Below are 21020 nucleotides of genomic sequence, written 5' to 3' on the forward strand. Positions count from 1 at the left end.
TGGCGGGGTGGAGGCACTCTGCCTTGCGGTAGGGAGGCGGGTGGCTGCTCCATTCTGGCGGACTCCTTAGTCTCTGCGAGCGCAAGGCTGGGAGGTCCCGGGCCCTGGCCTTTTGGGGTGGGTTGTGGGTCGAAACTCCCAATTTCCCCCTTTTCCTTTGGGCCCCCTCCTACTTGACATCTAGACAAGGGGGGCGGGGGCACCCTGAGAGGCTGGGGTTTCGTTCCCGCAGCCACATCCTCCCCCTTCCCCGGGGCGGGTAGGGTGCCCCCCCTTTGTTTTTGGTTTCGCTTATTTGCATGTCAATGAGGCCCCCGTTCCGGCGTGCCTGGAGGTGGCCCTTGCTACTCTGGGAACTGGGAGCGTTTGGGAGTTGTTTTTCTCCTCTGGTCCCCTGGGTCATTATCGCCCCCGTGGGGGGATGGGGTGGCGATCTCCACAATCTGGCCGAGTTCTCAGCAGCCGCCGGGGAGCCCCTTTCCCTCCAGCCGTGTGACCCGAGCGCACTTACTACGACCCACCCTGGAGGCTAGAAGAGGCTGCGAGCTTCTTTAGAAGCTGGGGGTTGGAAGAAGGTCCATTTTCTCCCTCCCCAAAGTAAAATGCAAACTACAGTTTGAGACTCAGTTTTCCTCCACTTCTAACTTTATTTTTTTGTTTATGTCCCACCCCCTTTTCTGTCTTTTGACTTACTGCTTTATCCATCCGCCTGCATCACCGATTCTCGGTCCCCTCGCTGGTCGCCCCCAGACGCCGCACCAGGCTGCAGGCCAGCCCTTCAAGTTCACTATTCCGGAATCCCTGGACCGCATTAAAGAGGAATTCCAGTTCTTGCAGGCTCAGTATCACAGGTGCGTGTCGGGCCGTGCAAGGCGAGTGGTCGCGAGGTCAACCTGGTGCCCCTCGTCGCCCAGCCCGTGGAGGCGGTGGTGATGGCTGTACTTAGTACAGGCGTCCAGGCGGTGGCGTGTGGAGTCGCAGTAAAGACCTGTCATTCACATTACCCCCTTTCCTGGCTCTACCAGGGCAGCCCCTTCTCTTGTCTCCTCCTCTTCCCATTGTTTCCCTTTTGCCCTTTGCTGCTGTTCCAGGGAGTCTGTTTTCGTGTATTGCATGAGAACCATCAATATTTGCACTTCATTTGTTTATTTTGCAACAGGCTGAGCTAAAACCTTGGTTCAGTCGATGTCGCAGCCCTGGAGTGCGGGTTCAGGGAGGCAAAGCCAGTGTTGAAATCACTGTTTGCCAAGCTAGAGAATTGGGTGGTCTGAAGCAGAATCCATTATGGAAAGCTAGATGCTTTTAGCTGTGCCCAGCATCGGTGGTGTTGAGGGGGGTGGATGTGTATAAAGGAAAGCTCACCTACTTTGGTGTCATTCTGGGTTGGCTTGGGTAGGATAAGAGATTGGAGTTCCATTTATATCCATCTCAGCTTTAGTCTTTTCATCTATTGAGACTTCAAAAGATTTGTAAGTGAAAACTTTGTAAAGCAGTCCCATTCATAGTGAACTTCTGGAAATGTTAGTTTCCTCTTTATTTCTATGAAGTCTTAACTGATTGGAGGGAAGAAATAACTGTGTAATGACAGTTTTTATTTTTTTCATGCTTGAGAAAAAGCACACAGATGCTTGAGTGTGGATTTTCTTATTTTGTAGGAGGCTTTCTGATTATTGACCTTTTGTCTACTTGAAGATAATAATCTCTAGAGCTTGAGGCATACCTACCTGCCCACAGTGTTTACCCAGCAGGGAGGACTTCAACCCACTTTATTGCAGTAGCTGTTTGATATATTTTGGCAGGGATTTAAAAACCAGAGATTTTAAAAGGAACCAACAATTGCAGAAGTAACTTTACAGTTACACTTTTCAAACCTAGAGACTGTTTGAGTTGGCAAAGACAGTACAGCCTCTGCCTGAGACTGAAGATTGGGCAAAGGCTGGATTTTGGTGGAGTCCAGAGAAGCAAACTTCGATGCAGGAAAATAGGAATGAACAGATAACCACCAGGAAGAATAAGTTTTTAGGGTAGATCACAGATTTTTAGCAGATTTTTCCTTCTTGTCATCTAACCAGGTATGCACCAAGAAGAAAAATGATAGTAGCTGATTGGATACTGTATAAGGCTCGCTTGATTTCTTTCTCCTGTTCAATGCAAGGACAGAGTTTTTGTATATTTACCTAGATAGTTTATGGCTTTTCCAAATTGGTCTCTGTTTTTACTTGAAGTGCAAATATGTGAGACAGATGTTAAAACAAGTGACATAATGTTTACATTAAGTTGCCTGTTTTGTTTTCCTAGCCTTAAATTGGAATGTGAGAAACTGGCAAGTGAGAAGACAGAAATGCAGAGGCACTATGTGATGGTAGGTATCCAAAATTAGACTGTTTTCCTTTTCATGTAATATGAGCAAATATGTGTTCTTAGCATTATAAAACGTGAGTTAATGAAATACTTGATTTTTTTTACAGTATTATGAAATGTCATATGGATTAAACATAGAAATGCATAAACAGGTAAGCTTTTGTTAAATCTCATGCTGAAAAGACAAATGAGTCATGATTTTTTTAATGCTGGCTTTGTCCTAGTGGGGGGTTTGTATGCCGTTTTTCTGCCTTGGTTTCCCTTCCTGTAGATTGGTGCTAGTATTCTGCAGCAAGGTTGCTTCCTGACAGTAACAGTACAGAAAGTTTAAATGATTGGATGAGAAGTGGTTTGGAAATGTAAACTGGCTTGTTTATGGGCAGATAGGAATTGAGTCTCTGAGTTTCCTTTTCCACCTGGATAGATATATTCTCCTTGAAAGATCTGGGTTATTCTGTTGAGTTGCTGAGGTTGAGAATGGCTAAAGTTTTTGTTCTGGTTTGGAAAGAAGTGTGGACCTGTGAGATACTCTCATCTATAAATCACGTTAAACAAGGTATATGACTGGAATTTTCGTCATGCTTTGGGGCTGCATAAAGTGATACTCAGGATTAGTGGCTTATTGACATACATCTTTCTGAAAAATTTCTTAGTTGGTACAGGTTTGGAGGTGAAAAAAGCATTCTTTTTTGGCCACAGCATATGTTGGGAGTTGCTTCAGTCCTAGTGGTTTTAAAAGCATGAAAAGATTAGTGACTGGAAAGCTCCTAGCTATGACTATGAGTTTGCAAGTTCCCATAAAATTCACACTTATGGCTACTATAATGGTGTATAAAAAGAGTATTGAGCTGGAACAAGGCACTAAGGACCTCATAAGAGAAGAAAAGCTAAATGATTGCTCAGCCCAGAGGACCCTCGATTGAGTGGTCATTGTCTGCCAAAGAAAGCATTAATGGCAGGGTGTAAGTATTCTGTAGATATGCTGACATTCACTTTTTCATCAAGACACTAGTACAATAAGTCTTTTAGAAATCGATTGCCTCTTAAAAAATTATCATCAGATGAAGTTGCACAGTTGGACACATTTCAAAGTGCAACAATACAATTCTTACTTGATGTATATGTGCTATTTCATCTCAAACCCTTGTTTCATTAAATTAAAGAGCATGGCTGACTGGCTGGGGCACAGTGGAGAAATTGATTAGTTCAGCCTTCAGATCTTCCTTATAGTCAAAGACTTTCATTAAGCAAGTGTATTTCAGAGTTGAATTCTGCTTTTGTAACTCTGCCCTGTTTGATTTTTAATTCATCATAGGTTTCATAATGTTATCATCCTGTACATTAGATCTGTTCTTAGATATGTGTTTGGAAAGAGATAGTGAAGTTCAGGGTCTTTCATTAATAATATAAGTAGGCCTTTAAAAATGCTGATTTATTCAGATTTGCAGAGTTGGTAGCTTAGTTTATGTTGGGTTTGTGCTTTTGTTTTTGTGTCTTTGTATGTGTTTAAATGGCTAGTGCCTGATTGAGGTACTTGCAACTTGTGGATAGTAATCAAGTTAGAAGACCTGTGGTTATTTAAATAAATTACGTAAATCATCTTGGTCAAGAACTTTTAATATGACTTTTTTTTTAAATTAGTCAACCCTAAAGGAACCCCCACTTTTTTTTTTTTTTTTTTGCTAACAAAAATCCTGGAAGAATAAGAGGAGATTAAGCTTTTTCTTAAACTCAACTCAAAGGATTTAGTAACCTCACTGACTCTTTTATAAGGGAAAGCCACCTTTGTGTGATGTGTGCTGGTGCTGGATTTATTGGGGAGCTAAGAGGTATGTGTTTCTTCTGGGTTTCTGTAGGTTACCTGGCGGATGACCTCTTTATTGCATAGGAAGTAGGGGAGAAGAGGGTCAGGAACCCCCATGGTGTGAAAATAGTTTTCTGAGTTATTGTACTCCGTCAGTTTGTCTGTCCACCAGCCAGTCTGCGTTAATAATATGTTATATATAATTGGCTCAGTAATTTGAAAAACATGAAAAGCTGAGAGATGCCATATTCTTCGTAGTAGGGTATTCAGCCCCCTGAAATTTAGTTTATATTGTAAATGCTGACAGAACCTTAACTAGAGTGGTATGCAAAGCAGTGCCATAATTCAGTTTAAAGTGGCCTTACATTTGAAAAACATCCTTCTGAATGTCACACATTAATAATAAGTTCTGAGGAGACATTTGGTGCAGCTAGTAATCATAATTCTTATTAAAACTGGTGACGTCTGGCCCCCAGGGTGTAGCCAGGCTCAAATTGATGCTTTTTGCCGCCTGATCACCAGCATGGCCTAAGTGCTCATTATATTGTAGAGAGGGCCTTTGGAGCTCTCATTAGATTTGACAGGAATTCTCTCTAGGGGGAAACTGGGCATTAGCAAGACTCCTGACAGGCTGAAATTAGTCCTGCTTTATGGCTTATAACCAAATGCTAGAAAGGCATCATCAGGGGACACAAAAAATTGTCATTTCTGACAACATCTTTGTTACTGAAAAAATGCAGTGATGGGGAAACTTCTGTAGAGAGAGGTTTAATGTTAAGATTTATCTCCATCCAGTGTGACTACTGCTCTCCCTTCCCCCCTTTCAGAGGGTTTGTTGGAGGGCAGTGAGTTTTAGAGATTTCAGTGTCAAGTCTCACCAGACTTTTCTGTCTGGGAAAAAAAAAGTGGAAGTGCATCCAAATCAAGAGTGGTATAATTGTGGTTTCCCTACTTGGTTTGGTGCCCGCAGTCCGTGTTTATGTTGTGTCAACACTTCCTGATAAGCCTTCCCCTTACTTTCTCGGCTCCCATTTGTGGCTGGCTACTGAGAAGTCAGCGGCAGAGGGGTGGTAATGGATACTTAAGTCTTTTATTATAGAGTTAAAGACAAATGTTTTTTTCTTTTGAGTCTTTCATAGATCTCTGCCTGTCCATTTGTCTCTGGATAGATCTTAAAAACTCTAGCTATCTCTATAAGAGAGAGGTGGAGATTTCTCATGAGAAATTGAGGCAACTCTGATGCCACCAAAGGGTTAGGGTACAGTAAAAACCAGCAAGTTAATGTGAGTCTAGTTGTTCTGAGGTGTGTGCCTAATGTGTTTAGCAGTGTAGACTCGAGAGGCTTTTTTCCCTGTCCTGTGGCATGGTATTACGTCATTTGATATTTTGGGGAACGATGTGCGCTGTAAATATGTATATAAGCCTATGTATTCCACTGTGTGTCTTTTCAGCAGGCTGGTGAAGCCATACCATAAATTGTCATTGATGCCTTGAATTTCTACAGTACAGTTTTCTTTTTAAGTTTTAATTATTGATTTTACGGGAGGTGGGTGGGAGAGAAGTATCAATTCATGGTGACTTCATATTGCTTACTTTGTTGCTTGTTGTATGTGCCTTGACTGAGCAAGCCCAGGGTTTTGAACTGGCGACCTCAGGGTTCCAGGTCAATGCTCTATCCACTGCACCACCATAGGCCAGGCACCAGTTTTCAAAAGTGATTTGCCTCATCCTGTGAAGTAGATTAGGGGTGGTAGGTGTTTTGCTGTGCCTGCAGCTGTGGGCACGTGTTCAGAGTCTGGGCGTTGTCAAGGCTGAGCACCTATCGAAGTTTGAGTTCGGGTCACCTGGTCCTCAACTCAGTGGTTCTTCCTGAGGATTCCCAGCTGTAGAATCATGCTTGGGGCCTCTTTGTAGTGAACTAAGTGTATCTACCTGCATGTCTATCCTGTTCTCTCTTTGTGCTGATCAGCTTCGTGATATACAGGACATGCTGAGGCTGGGAGTGTGTTCTAAAAGTTATGATGAGAATTAACAGTACTGATTCATCTGTGGGGGCCACAGCCACAGGTCTGTAGAAAGTTGTAATCAATCTGGCACACTGCAGATTAAAGTAACCCTAAGAATAAAAGAACGTTTGAAACGTGGCCGGCCAGGACTCCTGGTTGAGACCTAGTGATGCAGTGAGCTTGATCAGTCACTTTGTCTCACTGTGCCTCTGTTCTTCTGAAGAGCAGGCAGCGAGCCTGTGGGACTCTGCAGGGTGGTGAAGAATTTAGATGAAAGGACAAGCTGTGCAAGGAAAGATATATTCTACGTTCCTGGTCATGGGTTGGGGAAGGAGAAGGGAAAGGGAAAACTGGATGAGAGCTTAGTGTTTCCAGCTGCATGCAGTATTTCAGCAAGCACAGTGTCTCAGACCATGTAAATTTTGGAGTAGAACTGCTCTCACAATTTTGATGGGTGCTTTAAAGTCACTCAAAAAAAAAGTTGTTCTTTAGTAGTTTTTGTTTTGTTTTGTTTTAAGTTTTTAGGTGGAACTCCTAGGAGGTAAATTCCATGGATGTGACTCTTACTATTTGCAAGTTTGACCTTTCTCCTTGTTTTTTAACCAGTTGTGTTCTGTATATACAGTTTCTTACTTTGAAGTTGTTTTTTTTCCTAAGTCGGTGTCTCTGAATGGAAAATGACTAGATGAAGTGCAGGCACTTAGAGTTAAGCTCTACCAGGTGTTAATGTTGTAATACCAAGAGGGTAGCTGTCATCAGTATTAGAGTGGTCCCCAACTTCATTTGCATTAGCCAGGACTGTCCTTTACCAGCATAAGTTAAAAAGAGATAAAGCTCCTTGTGTATTGAGAGCCCAGATTTGGAGGTACAAGAATAGTCTTTTTTTTTTTTTTTAATCAGCAAGCAGGGCTGAGTTCTTACTAATTAACCTGCACCTACCAAACCGGGCTGGTTCCAGTTTCTGTCCAGGGCTGAGCTGGGTGAGAAGTGAGGCACTTGCCTTGGGCACAGAATTTAAGGAAAGTATCAAAAAACTTAGTACTCAAGATAGATGATACTATTTTTAAAATTCAAAATTGATAGTGAAAACTCCAAGAGGAACAAAATATTATGTAAAGACAGAACCCAACAGGGCTGGTAATAGGGTGAGGTGAGGGAGGGAGGCAAGTTCAGGGACAGAACAGAGAAGAGGTGGAATGAATTGGGAGCTGCTGTGATCTGTAGGGTGTACCTTCATGCAAAATACTTCATTGAGTTCCCTAATTAGGGACTTTGATTGAAGTCATTAACAAGTTTCCTGGGCCTCGGTTTTCCTCCCTGAAAAATAAGGGTTTAGACTGGGCAGGTTCTAGTTTGGCTCATATCACAATAGGGGAGTGTCACTGTACCTCCACTGGAACCCAGCACCTTGTACATATAAATTGAGTAGAGTCTTTTGGCCAGATAGTTTAAGATGTACCTTCAAACAGTGTTTATTAAGAAACACAGAAGAAGAAAAAAATATCTGTTCCCTTAGCAAATATTTAAATAAATAAATCATCTTGTGTGGTAGTTAAACTTTTTTTTAAGACTTTATTTATTCATTTTAGAGAGGGGAGAGAAAGAGAGAGGGGGGGAGGAGCAGGAAGAATCAACTCCCATATGTGCCTTGACCAGGCAAGGTCAGGGTTTTGAACCAGCAACCTCAGCATTCCAGGTCGATGCTTTATCCACTGCGCCACCTTAGGTCAGGCATGTGGTGGTTAAACTTAAAGATATATTCAGTTACTGGCTCATGGAACCTTTTTTTTTTTAATTTTATTTATTTATTTATTTTTTACAGAGACCGAGAGAGTCAGAGAGAGGGATAGACAGGGACAGACAGACAGGAACGGAGAGAGATGAGAAGCATCAATCATTAGTTTTTCATTGCGCATTGCAACACCTTAGTTGTTCATTGATTGCTCTCTCATATGTGCCTTGACCGGGGGCCTTCAGTAGACCGAGTAACCCCTTGCTGGAGCCAGTGACCTTGGGTTCAAGCTGGTGAGCTTTTACTCAAACCGGATGAGCCCGCGCTCAAGCTGGCAACCTCGGGGTCTCGAGCCTGGGTCCTCTGCATCCCAGTCCGATGCTCTATCCGCTGTGCCACCGCCTGGTCAGGCTCATGGAACCATTTTTAAGTTTCCATAAATCTGAGTCTTTGCTCTTTAGTTATTAAACTTTTGTGGTTTCCATAAGTAGATTAAATTGGAGGAAACTAAGAAATGGACTGGGTCTCATTATTAAGGCTTTTTGATTCACTCAGTCACCCCAACCCCTCTAGTCCCTATTGCTTACTATTGCTTCAGATTATTTTAAAATTGAAATTCTCAGAACTAGTACTTTTAATATGGAATGTTAGAGATATGTTTTTTTTTTTGTTTTTTTGTATTTTTCTGAAGTAAGAAGTGGGGAGGAGGCAGAGAGATAGATAGACTCCCACATGCACCTGACCGGGATCCACCCGGGATGCCCACTAGGGACTCTGCCCATCTGGGGCGTTGCTCTGTTGCAACCGGAGCCATTCTAGTGCCTATAGAGGCCATGGAGCCATCCTCAGCGCCCAGGCCAACTTGGCTCCAATGGAACTTTGGCTGGGGGAGGAGAAGAGATAGATAAAAAGAAAGGAGTAGAGGAAGGATGGAGAAGCAGATAGGCACTTCTCCTGTGTGCCCTGATCGGGAATTGAATCTGGAACTTCCACATGCTGGGGTGACGCTCTACCACTGAGCCAGCTGGCCAGGGCTGGAGATACGGTTTTTAATTTAATGCTAAACACCTGTTTTGGTCTGTCAGCTTATTTGACAAGATTAGGCATTCATACTTTGAAAATAGTCCTCACTAATAGGTTTGGTGAATTCTACAGTAAGAAATGTGCCATAGGATTATCCCATGTATGTATCTAGTTTGGTTGTTTTATGTGGAGAGAGTAAGTGTAGTCACTCAGATGTGAGAGAGATTTTCTAATTTTTCTGAGGTATAAGGTTTGATCTGAACAGTGAAAATAATTTACACTGAATTTTAATATAAATTAAAATATTAAATATAATTTAATATAAATTAAATATATTGCCAATTATTTGGTTAAAGAACAAAGTTTCTAAAATTGTTTGCAAAACTATGATGATCACAAAATTGCTCAGTTTGTAGACTACCCAGTCACCGTTATACTTATTCTGAAACTCTGAGATGTTAACACAAAGTTTTATCAAATTGTGATTTTGCACAAATCTATATTTTATTATTTTATAACTCATTTTATTTTTTTAAATCTTTTTTTAGTTTGATTCAAATTGCCCATCTTAAAACAGCAGAAAGTTATAGCTGTGAGCACATTGTTTACCTCCTTTCCCTGCATATTCTCTCTCATACTGGGTATAATAGACAATATTTTCAAAATATTTTCTTGGTACCTGGCTGGTGGTTTAGTGGATAGAGCGTTGGCCTAGATGTTCCAGGTTCGATTCATGGTCAGGGCACACAGAAGAAGCGACCATTAGCTTCCTTCCTTTTTCCCATCCTGTATCTAGTGGCTCGATTGGTTCAAGTGTAGCCCTGTGCACTGAAGATAGCTCAGTTGGTCTGAGCTTGTCAGCCTCAGGTCTTAAAAATAGCTGAGTAGTTGAGCAATGGCCCTAGATAGGGTTCCGGGTGGATCCCAGTCCAGGTACATGCACGAGTCTGCCTCACTATCTCCCCTCCTCTCACCTGAAAAAAGTTTTTTTTATTGTTGTAATATTTGCTTCTGAGTCATTATTTGACTACAAAGTATGTTAGCTGAAAAGGGATAGGGTAAAGTTCATTTTTACAAAATTTTTAAATAATTTATTACTTAGAAAGATTGATTTGTTGTTCTACTTGTATGTGCATTCATTGGTTGATTTCTGCATGTGCCCTGAGTGGGTATTGAACCCAAAACCATGGTGTATCGGGACGGTGGTCTAATCAATTGAGCTACTTGACTAAGGGCTAAGGTTAATTTTGAATAGAAAATAAAAACAGTGAGAATTCTGTGCATTGAGTTAAGTGTGATGAGTGTTTGTCACTGTGCACACTGGAGGGGTCGAGTTGTATACACAACTGTTTTCAGTGTACTAGTAGATATTCATTATTCACTTGATGAACTGGAATCAGTTGTTTCTGGGAATGTAGGTATATTTAAACTTGTGTACCTGAATCATGCAATTGGTTAAACCAGTGAAATACATGCATGTGGTACTAGGCTGGGTTTGATTTTAGCAGTTACTGATCTAACCACATTATGTCTAATATTTTGTGCAACCTGTCAGCAAAAAGTTTGAAAACCTATCACCAGACTTGTTTACATATATATTTATAAATTATATAAATATGTTAATATACTGTATTACATTCATTATAGATGGAAACTTTAAATGGAGGAGTTAAAATAAGTTTTCATGTTCTCAGTGTACCACATTGGCTTGTCCTGTTTGGCCCTAGGAGATGCCCACTTCCCAGCCCACTAGCCCTACATTTCAAACACTCTTGGACTCTAGCCTTGGAAGGGAGCATCCTTAAGAAAATGAATGCAAAACATTTTCAGGGGCTTGGGTCTTTTGACCTTCTCTGAATGTTCTTTCTCATTTTGATTTTGTACTTAAGTAACTGTCTTTGCCCATTATTCAGAGCCTCTTTGTCTGCCCTTGATTAGTGTCCTTGCCAGTCTTACTTGGCCACCTCCTTCCTCTTCCCTCCCGGTCCTTGAATCCAGCCAAATGGGTCTCTTCTTCATGCCTAAACCGTGTATTGTGTTTTTCTACTTTCTGTATAAAAAGCCCAGGACTCTTTGTCAAACTTCACATGGCCTTCCTCAGTATCCTTCAAGGTCCAGTTCCAATCACAGCTCTGCCTGTTTGCTTCAAGGCCTTCCATGACTGCTCCAACAGGGTGCTGTCACCTCACTTATTTGTGTTCTCTTTCTGAAATGTTTTTTCATATGCCTCTTTTGTTACACCAGCTAGGTGGCAATTTGCTTGAAGCTTGAGATGGAGACTTCCATCTACCTTCCCAATGAGTCAGGCAGAGTAGGCACTTGTTAAGTAGCATTTAATATGCTACTTATGTAGAGTGGTGGTTGGATCCTGAACCTGTATGAAAATCAGGTGAAAGCTACTTGGCAAAAAATCATACGTAATAGGTTTGCTCAGCAATTTTGGCTCTCTGTGAACATGTTAAGATTCTTTAGCAACTCCATGGAACCCAGATTAAAAACTTGAATTGAGAGTGTGGGTCCCTTATGCTAAAATTCAGAATGAACTCTTGATTTCACTGGATGTCTTAGAGGACTTTAGTTCTAATAATCTCATCTATGTTTGCTCAGTTGATTTTTATTTTGGAAAAGATATTTATAGTCAGAATATTCACTGAGGCTTCTTAATGGGGAGTTTAAACAGAGTAATAGATTTGCATTTGTACTAAGAAAGAGAGTGAAGACAAGTTGCCTGTTGCTAAGGCTGGGCTTCCCTGTGAATTGAGTGTGCAGTATGTGCAGTTACTTCCCGGAACCACTTCTTATCTCCTAAGGTGACCTTAGCCCTGATAAAGTTGTGGATAAGTTGAATTGTAAGCTTTGCCCAAGGCATTAAACTGGACTTGTTACCAGGTTTCTTAATAATGATGATTATATCCATTGATTATTTACTTACGATCTTGACATAATTATGCCCTTTGCCCTGCAAACATTTTCTTATTAAGAATTTCAAATATAGGCCCTGGCCGGTTGGCTCAGTGGTAGAGCGTTGGCCTGGCGTGCAGAAGTCCCGGGTTCGATTCCCGGCCAGGGCACACAGGAGAGCCGCCCATATGCCTCTCCACCCCTCCCCCTCTCCTTCCTCTCTGTCTCTCTCTTCCCTTCCCTCAGTGAGGCTCCACTGGAGCAAAGATGGCCCGGGTGCTGGGGATGGCTCCTTGGCCTCTGCCCCAGGCACTAGAGTGGCTCTGGTCGCATCAGAGCGACGCCCCGGAGGGGCAGAGCATTGCCCCCTGGTGGGCGTGCCGGGTGGATCCCGATCGGGCGCATGCAGGAGTCTGCCTGACTGTCTCTCCCCATTTCCAGCTTCAGAAAAATACAAAAGAATTTCAAATATAGTGTGTCCGTAAAGTCATGGTGCACTTTTGACCGGTCACAGGAAAGCAACAAAAGACGATAGAAATGGGAAATCTGCACCAAATAAAAGGAAAACCCTCCCAGTTTCTATAAGATGATGTGGCAGCATGTGCGCATGCGCAGATGATGACGTAACACCATGTATACAGCGGAGCAGCCCACGGCCATGCCAGTCGAGATGTGGACGTACAGAGGAAATTTCAGTGTGTTCTGTGGCTTGCTAAATTCAAATCCGTGACCAAAGTGCAACGTGAATATCGGCACGTTTATAACAAAGCACCACCACGTAGGAATAACATTACTCGGTGGGATAAGCAGTTGAAGGAAACCAGCAGTTTGGTGGAGAAACCCCGTTCTGGTAGGCCATCAGCCAGTGATGAGTCTGTAGAGCAGGGGTCCCCAAACTACGGCCCGTGGGCCACATGCGGCCCCCTGAGGCCATTTATCCGGCCCCCGCCGCACTTCCAGAAGGGGCACCTCTTTCATTGGTGGTCAGTGAGAGGAGCCTAGTTCCCATTGAAATACTGGTCAGTTTGTTGATTTAAATTTACTTGTTCTTTATTTTAAATATTGTATTTGTTCCTGTTTTGTTTTTTTACTTTAAAATAAGATATGTGCAGTGTGCATAGGGATTTGTTCATAGGTTTTTTTTTTTTTTTAAAGTATCTCTTTTTTATTTTATTTTATTTTATTTTTTTTACTTTTATTTATTCACTTTAGAGAGGAGAGAGAGGGAGAGAGAGAGGAGAGAGAGACAGGGGGGAGGAGCTGGAAGCATCAACTCCCATATGTGCCTTGACCAGGCAAGCCCAGGGTTTCGAACCGGCGACCTCAGCATTTCCAGGTCGACGCTTTATCCACTGCGCCACCACAGGTCAGGCCATAGGTTTTTTTTTATAGTCGGCTCTCCAACGGTCTGAGGGACAGTGAACTGGCCCTCTGTGTAAAAAGTTTGGGGACCTCTACTGTAGAGGCTATATGGCAGGGGTCCCCAAACTACGGTCCGCAGGCCGCATGCGGCCCCCTGAGGCCTTTTTTTTTTTTTTTTTTTTGTATTTTTCTGAAGCTGGAAACGGAGAGACAGTCAGACTCCCACATGCGCCTGACTGGGATCCACCCGGCACGCCCACCAGGGGGCGATGCTCTGCCCCTCTGGGGCGTCGCTCTGTTGTGACCAGAGCCACTCTAGCACCTGGGGCAGAGGCCAAGGAGCCATCCCCAGTGCCCGGGCCATCTTTGCTCCAATAGAGCCTCGGCTGCGGGAGGGGAAGAGAGAGACAGAGAGGAAGGAGAGGGGGAGGGGTGGAGAAGCAGATGGGCACTTCTCCTGTGTGCCCTGGCCGGGAATCGAACCCGGGACTTCTGCACGCCAGGCCGACGCTCTACCACTGAGCCGACCGGCCAGGGCCCCCCTGAGGCCATTTATCCGGCCCCACTGCACTTCCGGAAGGGGCACCTCTTTCATTGGTGGTCAGTGAGAGGACCATCCGTATCCTATGCTCTTGTCGTACTGTATGTGGCGGCGCCGCTCACATACAGCACTACTTCCGGTGATGCAGGACGCACACATCACAGCTCTGGAAGTGCGTCATATCACCTGTTATGGTTAGCAGTGACAAATATGGAACTGCACATTGACCATCTCATTAGCCAAAAGCAGGCCCATAGTTCCCATTGAAATACTGGTCAGTTTGTTGATTTAAATTTACTTGTTCTTTATTTTAAATATTGTATTCCCGTTTTGTTTTTTTACTTTAAAATAGGATATTTGCAGTGTGCATAGGGATTTGTTCATAGTTTTTTTTATTGTCTGGCCCTCCAGTGGTCTGAGGGACACTGAACTGGCCCTTTGTGTAAAAAGTTTGGGGACCCCTGCTATACGGGAGAGCTACCTAAGGAGCCCTAAAAAATCTATGCGTGAGCCCACATTGAACTGCACTGAATAGGTATGAAACTGGGAGAGTTTTCCTTTTATTTGGTGCAGATTTCACATTTCTATCGTCTTTTGTTGCTTTCCTGTGACCAGTCAAAAGTGCACCATGGGCCCTGGCCTGTTGGCTCAGCGGTAGAGCATTGGCCTGGTGTGCGGGGGACCCGGGTTCGATTCTTGGCCAGGGCACATAAGAGAAGTGCCCATTTGCTTCTCCACCTCCCCCCCCTTCCTCTCTGTCTCTCTCTTCCCCTCCCGCAGCCAAGGCTCCATTAGAGCAAAGATGGCCCGGGCGCTGGGGATGGCTCCTTGGCCTCTGCCCCAGGCACTAGAGTGGCTCTGGTTTCGGCAAAGCGTCGCCCGGGAGGGACAGAGCATCGCCCCCTGGTGGGCGTGCCGGGTGGATCCCGGTCGGGCGCATGCGGGAGTCTGTCTCCCTCGTTTCCAGCTTCAGAAAAAGAAAAGAAAAAAAAATGCACCATGACTTTACGGACACACTGTACACAGAAAAGGAGAACGAAATATACAGCGAATATTCATATTGAACCCACTTATGTGATACAAGGAGTCTATAAATAAACATTTCGTAATATCGGCTTGTCAAATAACCTACATAGAACTTTTGCACCCCCTACCCCCATTAGTGAATAAATGAATAATTCTGGAAAAGTTTAACTTTGGAAAACTTAAAGGGTTTGTTAGAGAGCTGGTCCTTTCTTTAGCTACCAACCCTGTTTTAGACTGGAAAAGTGGCGGAGAAATTTTCTCCAAGTACATTTTAAGAATTCCATCTCAACAGGTGCTTACAATATTTTATAACATTTTCCTTCTAGACTTGTCCTTTATGTTTTGGCATGGTTGTGTTGTATTAGGTGATCCACCATTATATGGTGTTAGGATACTTTTTCAGCTGTCCCCTGAATGGGAGATTTGTGTTTAGACAGGAAAGCCAATTTTCATTCCTAAGCCCACCAGCCTTTTGCACCTGTGTAATGCACCTTTAAGATGGAATCTGTGTATTTGCTGGGGGAAATAGCTTTAGTGCTGATAGGTAGGAAATCGGGAAATAATTGTGCAAACGGACTCTGACCTTGGACTTTGTGTGGCTGGAACTGTTCTAATGGAGAAAAGTTAAGTTAGCCTCAGAGGCCTTGGGTGGTAGAGGGGTGTGAAATAGCAGAAAACAAAACCTTTCTAAGTACCCCCCTGTATGTGGAGGAGGCTCTCCAAGGCAGGGCGCCTCCCGAGAGTGCAGCCCTCGTCCCCTCTTGATGCCTTGAGCAAACAGCCGGTCAGAGCCTCTTACAAGTTAAGGTGACCAGCCAGTGTATTGACACACACAGACACAATAGAAAACTGCATTAAGAGGCAAGCCATTGGGATTTGCAGTAAATATATTACAGAACACAAGTGACTTGCCGATACTGCTTGTTTAGCAGTTTGCAAGGGCAATGACAGTATGGATTTTTGAATTAGAAGGGAAGGGCTGTTCTTTCTCTGTGCGGGAACATCTACTTGATGGCTGGGGAGAAAATTGATTTAGAGAACAGAATGCAGCTGCCTTTATTTGTGCCATTTGAAAGGTTTCTACGGATTAGTGAGTGAAAATAAAAAGGACGCTTTGGGTTTAGGCAAGAAGGTCTAACGTTGACTGCATCTTGGTCTGGTATGGAGAATAAAAGCTGGGCCACCGGGACGGAGGAAGGGCAGCCAGTCCTACGCGGCCTGCAGCTACAGTGCCGCTTGGTTCTCAGGCTTTCCAAAGTCAGCTCCGTGGGGTTAGTATTGGCAAGGAAGCTTTTTTGGTGCATTAGGGTGAGTAGTCACGGTCCCCATCCATTGAGCTTCCACACACCCTGGGAATTGTGCTGTAGGAGCTCTCTGTAAATCCTTCCAGTCCCTGTCCTCTTTTTGTGTGTTCCTCTTTACAAAAGAGCTAACAGCAAGTAGGAGAGGGGATGAAGACAACACCTACCCCAAATGGTAGTCATCAGGATTTGAGTGAGTTTCTTTATATACTGGAGCAGTTACAGGGGTGCCTGGTTCCTGGGCACTCTGAGAATAGCCATTCTCGAAATCTGTTACTGATTCCTTTAAAATTGTACCCTGTCTGAATTCTAGGCCACACTCCAGTCCTGTTTTTCCAAGCCCAGTTTCCTTCCTCCCTCCGTCTGAATTGTTCACTTTTCCTTCTTTTCCCTCAATGACTTAAGTTTTTTAGTTGTTTTCTTATAAGATCAGAAGCATTTATCTTAAGACTCAAAAGAAAACTTTTTTAAGTGAAGCCCCTATTTGGCAGCCTGTTGTCTAAAGAGTCTAGAGGAATTAAAATGCCTCATTAGGAAGGTGCCCTTGGAAGGCAGCAGCCTTAAGTAGTTAATACAACTTCCAGTAGAGTTATGCTGAGTTTTTTTCATTTAAGGGGATGGATGAACAACAAAGAGGATTTGGTTCATTTTACTGAAGTGAGTTTTAGCAGAATAAAGGATGGGAGGTGCATTTCTGATTTTTTTCTTCATTTTAAAGTAGTCTAGAAAATCCAACTTTTCATTTGAAGAGACTTTATCATCCTGAGAAAAAAGTGAGAGGGTATGAATTACAGGGCCAAGCTGTTGCTTGAGGAACAAGAAGTCTAGCCTTGATGAGGTGTATATTTTGGTGAGGTACATCTTTTGGCTGTGGAAACTCATAGGGTGCTGTGCAAAAGTTTGAGTAGGTAATGGTGTTATTATGTTCTTCATGTACATCATGGGCTTGAGATTTTTGTGAACTGTCACAGTCACAGCTTCTGCTATGTGTTAATATTTGGGAGAGCAAGAAAAAAAGACGCACAAGGGAGAAAAGCAGGGCTATTGAGATTGGACATACTGGAAGTTTAGGCTGTTGTCTCTTACTGCCAAGCAAGATGCAGTAGAAACCTCTTGTGTGTTTTTGTAATGATTTGGGGATAAAGGAGAGCATAGCTGAGACAAATTGTGCTTGTCTGTACCTATTCTCACACACTTGCCTGTTGACATCTGCATGCTGAGAAGCTCCACCATGTTTCTCTTCATGCTTAGCTTGCGGAGGTCCCGAAGTCCTGAGTGTGTGCAGGGGAAGCAGGAGGTTCTTGACAGCCCCCTTCACCGACCAGTTGGCCTGGGCTCCGGAGCCTTTTTCATCTGTAAGCTAGCTGGCTCTTTTACAAAGTCGATTTGTGAGCGCCCACTGAGCCAATCTCCTTGCACAGCTACCAAGAAGATTGAGCTGGGACCATTAAAATGTATCTAACGACTGTAGTTTTTTAGCTGACCAAAGACCAAACTCATACCAGCAACTGAGGAGGGGAACTGCTGATTTTTGAATCTTATAGGAAATCTGTGATCCATAATTTACTGTGGATGTTGTAATATTAGTGAGTTAAACTAAGCCTAAAGAGGTGTCACAATTGGGTTTCTGTAAGGATACAGGGATTGGTAAAATTTTTATTTCTTGACTAATAGATCAAATATGGCTTACCCACTTAATGAGCCCCAGATTATATCAATGGCAGTGTACACTATAATCTTGTACAGCCATTGTTTTGGTCATTATTTTAATATCACAAAGTAAAATACCCCCCAAAAGCTGTGATTTCTTTTTTATTTCAGTGTGTGTGTGTGTGTGTGTGTGTGTGTGTTTGTGTGATTAGCTACTGGAATTACTCTTGTCAGTTTCCCCTAAAGTATTAAAATTTCTCAAGGTTTATAGGAAATGAGTACCAATTGTGGCTTCTCCGACCAGTATAAAAGGGAAGGGGCTTCTGAGTAGACTTTGCACTGTGAGCATATTGATATTGACACCATTTATAATTTGGAGTATAGTTTGAAGACCAGGTTCTACTGTTTGTCGCATACTGGTTAATATGGCTGTAAAGAGGAGATGAATGTGGCTACTTCTCCAAGTCTATTACTCAGGAGGACTGTAAATTTGATTGGCTGTTACAATTCTAGCAGAATCATTCGATTTGAGAGCAATAGAAAGATAAGATATCCAATTACCCAAATGATTTGCAGGGTTAGCCAACGTTGTCATGGAGACACGAGTTGGAACAAATTAAATTTTAAGCAATAAAATAATCTTAAAGCCCGTCTGGGAACAAGAAAATTTGGCAGTGGCACTTACCTGAATTGAATCTTAGCTTGACACGATGTTGTTTGACATTGATATACTGTGGGGCCTAAACTTATATATGGTACAACATTCCCTTAAAAAAGTAGCTCAGCCAAACCAGTAAAGGGGAATATTGGTATAAAATTGGGATATTAACACTGATTCGTGGCTTCAGTGATAACTAGGCTTTTAGTTTCCAGGTATATTTTGTATTTAAGGATTGAAATGCCTTAATAATGGTTAAGCAGCATTAATTTGACACTTAAAAAAATTGATTTCTCAGCAGCATGCAGTTTTTGGAAACTGCTGCTCCGTGTGTGTGTGTGTGTGTGTGTGTGTGTGTGTGTTAACAGATGTAATAGAAACCGTGTGGACGTCTTTTGAAGGGGGGGTGGAGGTGTAAGTATGCATATATTTGCATATATGAATAAGGAGATTTTGGCACATGCCCCTGCACTGCAGATGATTCTCTGTATTCGTTAAAATTTTGATTTAGCTACAGGACTGCGTGCAGACTGGAAAAATCACCTTCCAAACTTTAGCCAATGACCCAAAACCTGAGTAAGCATCACTCTGGAGCTTAGAAGGTTATTTCTCCCTATTAATGTATTGTTTAACTGGTTCCTGGCTTACGCCACAGATTTAAAAACAGCCGCGTGGCCCAGAAGGAGGGAGGGCTTTTTATCCACATGTCTATTAGACAGATGGAGATGAAAATTGGTCCGAGGTCAAGCCATTTGCTGCATTCTCACAGCCTTCGATTTTCCTCTCATCCTCACCACAGATCATCTCAAATGATTCAGTAATGACCAAAAGTGCAACCTTGACCTTTATTCCCTGGTGGATTACCGTGTTTCACAGTCCAAATGGCAGGAAGTCTATGCTGTTCTTCCAGAAGGAGCTCAGCATTATTGAACCAGCCCAGCCCTGTGGGAACCCTGTGAGGGCAGACTAGTGTAACAGAATATGTGGGTTAAATTTGGTTTCTGGTGCTCTGGGAAACGAGAATTGACATGTCCTGAACCCACATAATTAATGGAAGAATATCTGGGATGCTCTCTAAAAACACACAAGCACAGAAATTGATTTGTCTACTTGTAAAATAAGTGGTGAATTATAGCAGTGTTAGCTTCTGGTGGCCCCTTGTTTATAAATTGTTCTCACTTTCATGATTTAGTTTTTCTCTCTTATTTAATACTTCCCCAGTATATCTTAGACAGCATATTGTAACTACTGTATCATTTTAAAGGTACAAATTAACGTGACCCTGCAGCCTTCAGTAGGTCCCCCCTCCCTCTTTCTTTTCTTTAGCATACTTTTAATTATATATAGTTTTGGTCAATCCATGTAATCCTGAATAAATTCGTTCTTATACAGCATACTTTTTTCTCCCTGAAAAGTAGCTTGATTGTTATCTTGGAGAAATAACAATTATTTTTCTCTTGCTTAGATTTCGCTGTGATAAGATCAACATTTTTAAAAAAGAATAATTTAGTTTGTATTTAAAATGATATTCCTGTTTGCCTCCACCAGCATAGCTGAGTTAATATTCTGTGAGTCTTTAATACACTAGTGAAGTCTGTCATCTAGGATCCCTGTACTTAGCATCTTCTTAAATACTTAAAAGCTTTTTCAAAAGGTTAGGCTTTGAAAAATTTCACCAGCATCCCAGATTTCATTTTAATCATGAGCTTAGATGCTTTTGAGAAAATAATATTTTCTTGACTATTGACTTCACTGCACAAGTTTGCTTTCCTATCTCGGTGTCTCCCACCCTGTGATGCCCCCCACTGGCTGGGTAGAGTCATGCAGTTGCTCCCAAGGCAAAGAGAGCCAGACTTCCACTTGGTAGTTGAGCCCCCTCCCTTAAAATCTCTCTTCTAGCCACTTGGAGGGTAAATTGCATTCTGGAGCTTTGCAGGTTTCTTGGCACAGGATGTTGATTGAAAAGAGAATCCTGCCTGACCTGTGGGGGCGCAGTGGATAAACATCGATTTAGAACCCTGAGGTCGCCAGTTTGAAACCCTGGGCTTGCCTGGTCAGGGCACATATGGGAGTTGATGCTTCCTGCTCCTCCCTCCTTTTCTCTCTCTTCTCTCTATAAAAATGAATACATAAAATCTAAAAAAAAAAAAAGTTAAAAAAGAAAGAATCTCAGCCTCCAACTGAGAAGGCCTAGAATCTTGCCTTCCTTCCCAAGGTGCCCCCTCTCCAGTAACTCAAAATTCAAACCCGCGAGAGGAAGGCCCAGGGATGGGGCTTCCAGACTGAGACTGAGTTGGGAGCTCAGTGGCTTTGCCCTGGGGCCTTACCATCACATGGACACATACATAATCTGTGGCCATTCCGCTGCTCTGCCACATGGCATCGATGGCACAGGCTCCTGGTGGAATAGTTGCTTTCCTCAGGAAGTTGCTCGGGAAGAAGAGTGGCGGCGTTCATGTGCAGCATGCTTTTGAAATTAGGGAGCATTGTCCCGTGAACACTTTGGGCAGGAAATTCCTCTCCCAATGGATTGGCTAAAGATTCCAACCTGTTAGGGAAATACTGACACCGAACTGCTGATCCAGTGATCTAACAAGATGTGGGGAGCTGGGTGACGGGAAACACTCAAGCCAGGGATCAGTAGTGATTGATTGG

The 21020-nt window shown here is 42.9% G+C and overlaps 1 protein-coding gene across 4 annotated transcripts in view; it reads left to right on the forward strand.

Moving 5' to 3' along the window:
* TLE1 (TLE family member 1, transcriptional corepressor) overlaps positions 1-21020 on the forward strand; it is a 90668-nt gene that overhangs the window by 174 nt on the left and 69474 nt on the right. For all 4 annotated transcript variants that reach the window (XM_066257024.1, XM_066257025.1, XM_066257026.1 and 1 more), the window contains exons 2-4: positions 751-851; positions 2299-2362; positions 2469-2513. In XM_066257024.1, coding sequence (XP_066113121.1) covers positions 751-851; positions 2299-2362; positions 2469-2513 — 210 coding nt within the window. The remainder of the gene's footprint in view (positions 1-750; positions 852-2298; positions 2363-2468; positions 2514-21020) is intronic.

The sequence above is a fragment of the Saccopteryx bilineata genome, chromosome 2 (genome assembly GCF_036850765.1).
Source record: "Saccopteryx bilineata isolate mSacBil1 chromosome 2, mSacBil1_pri_phased_curated, whole genome shotgun sequence".
NCBI lineage: Eukaryota > Metazoa > Chordata > Mammalia > Chiroptera > Emballonuridae > Saccopteryx > Saccopteryx bilineata.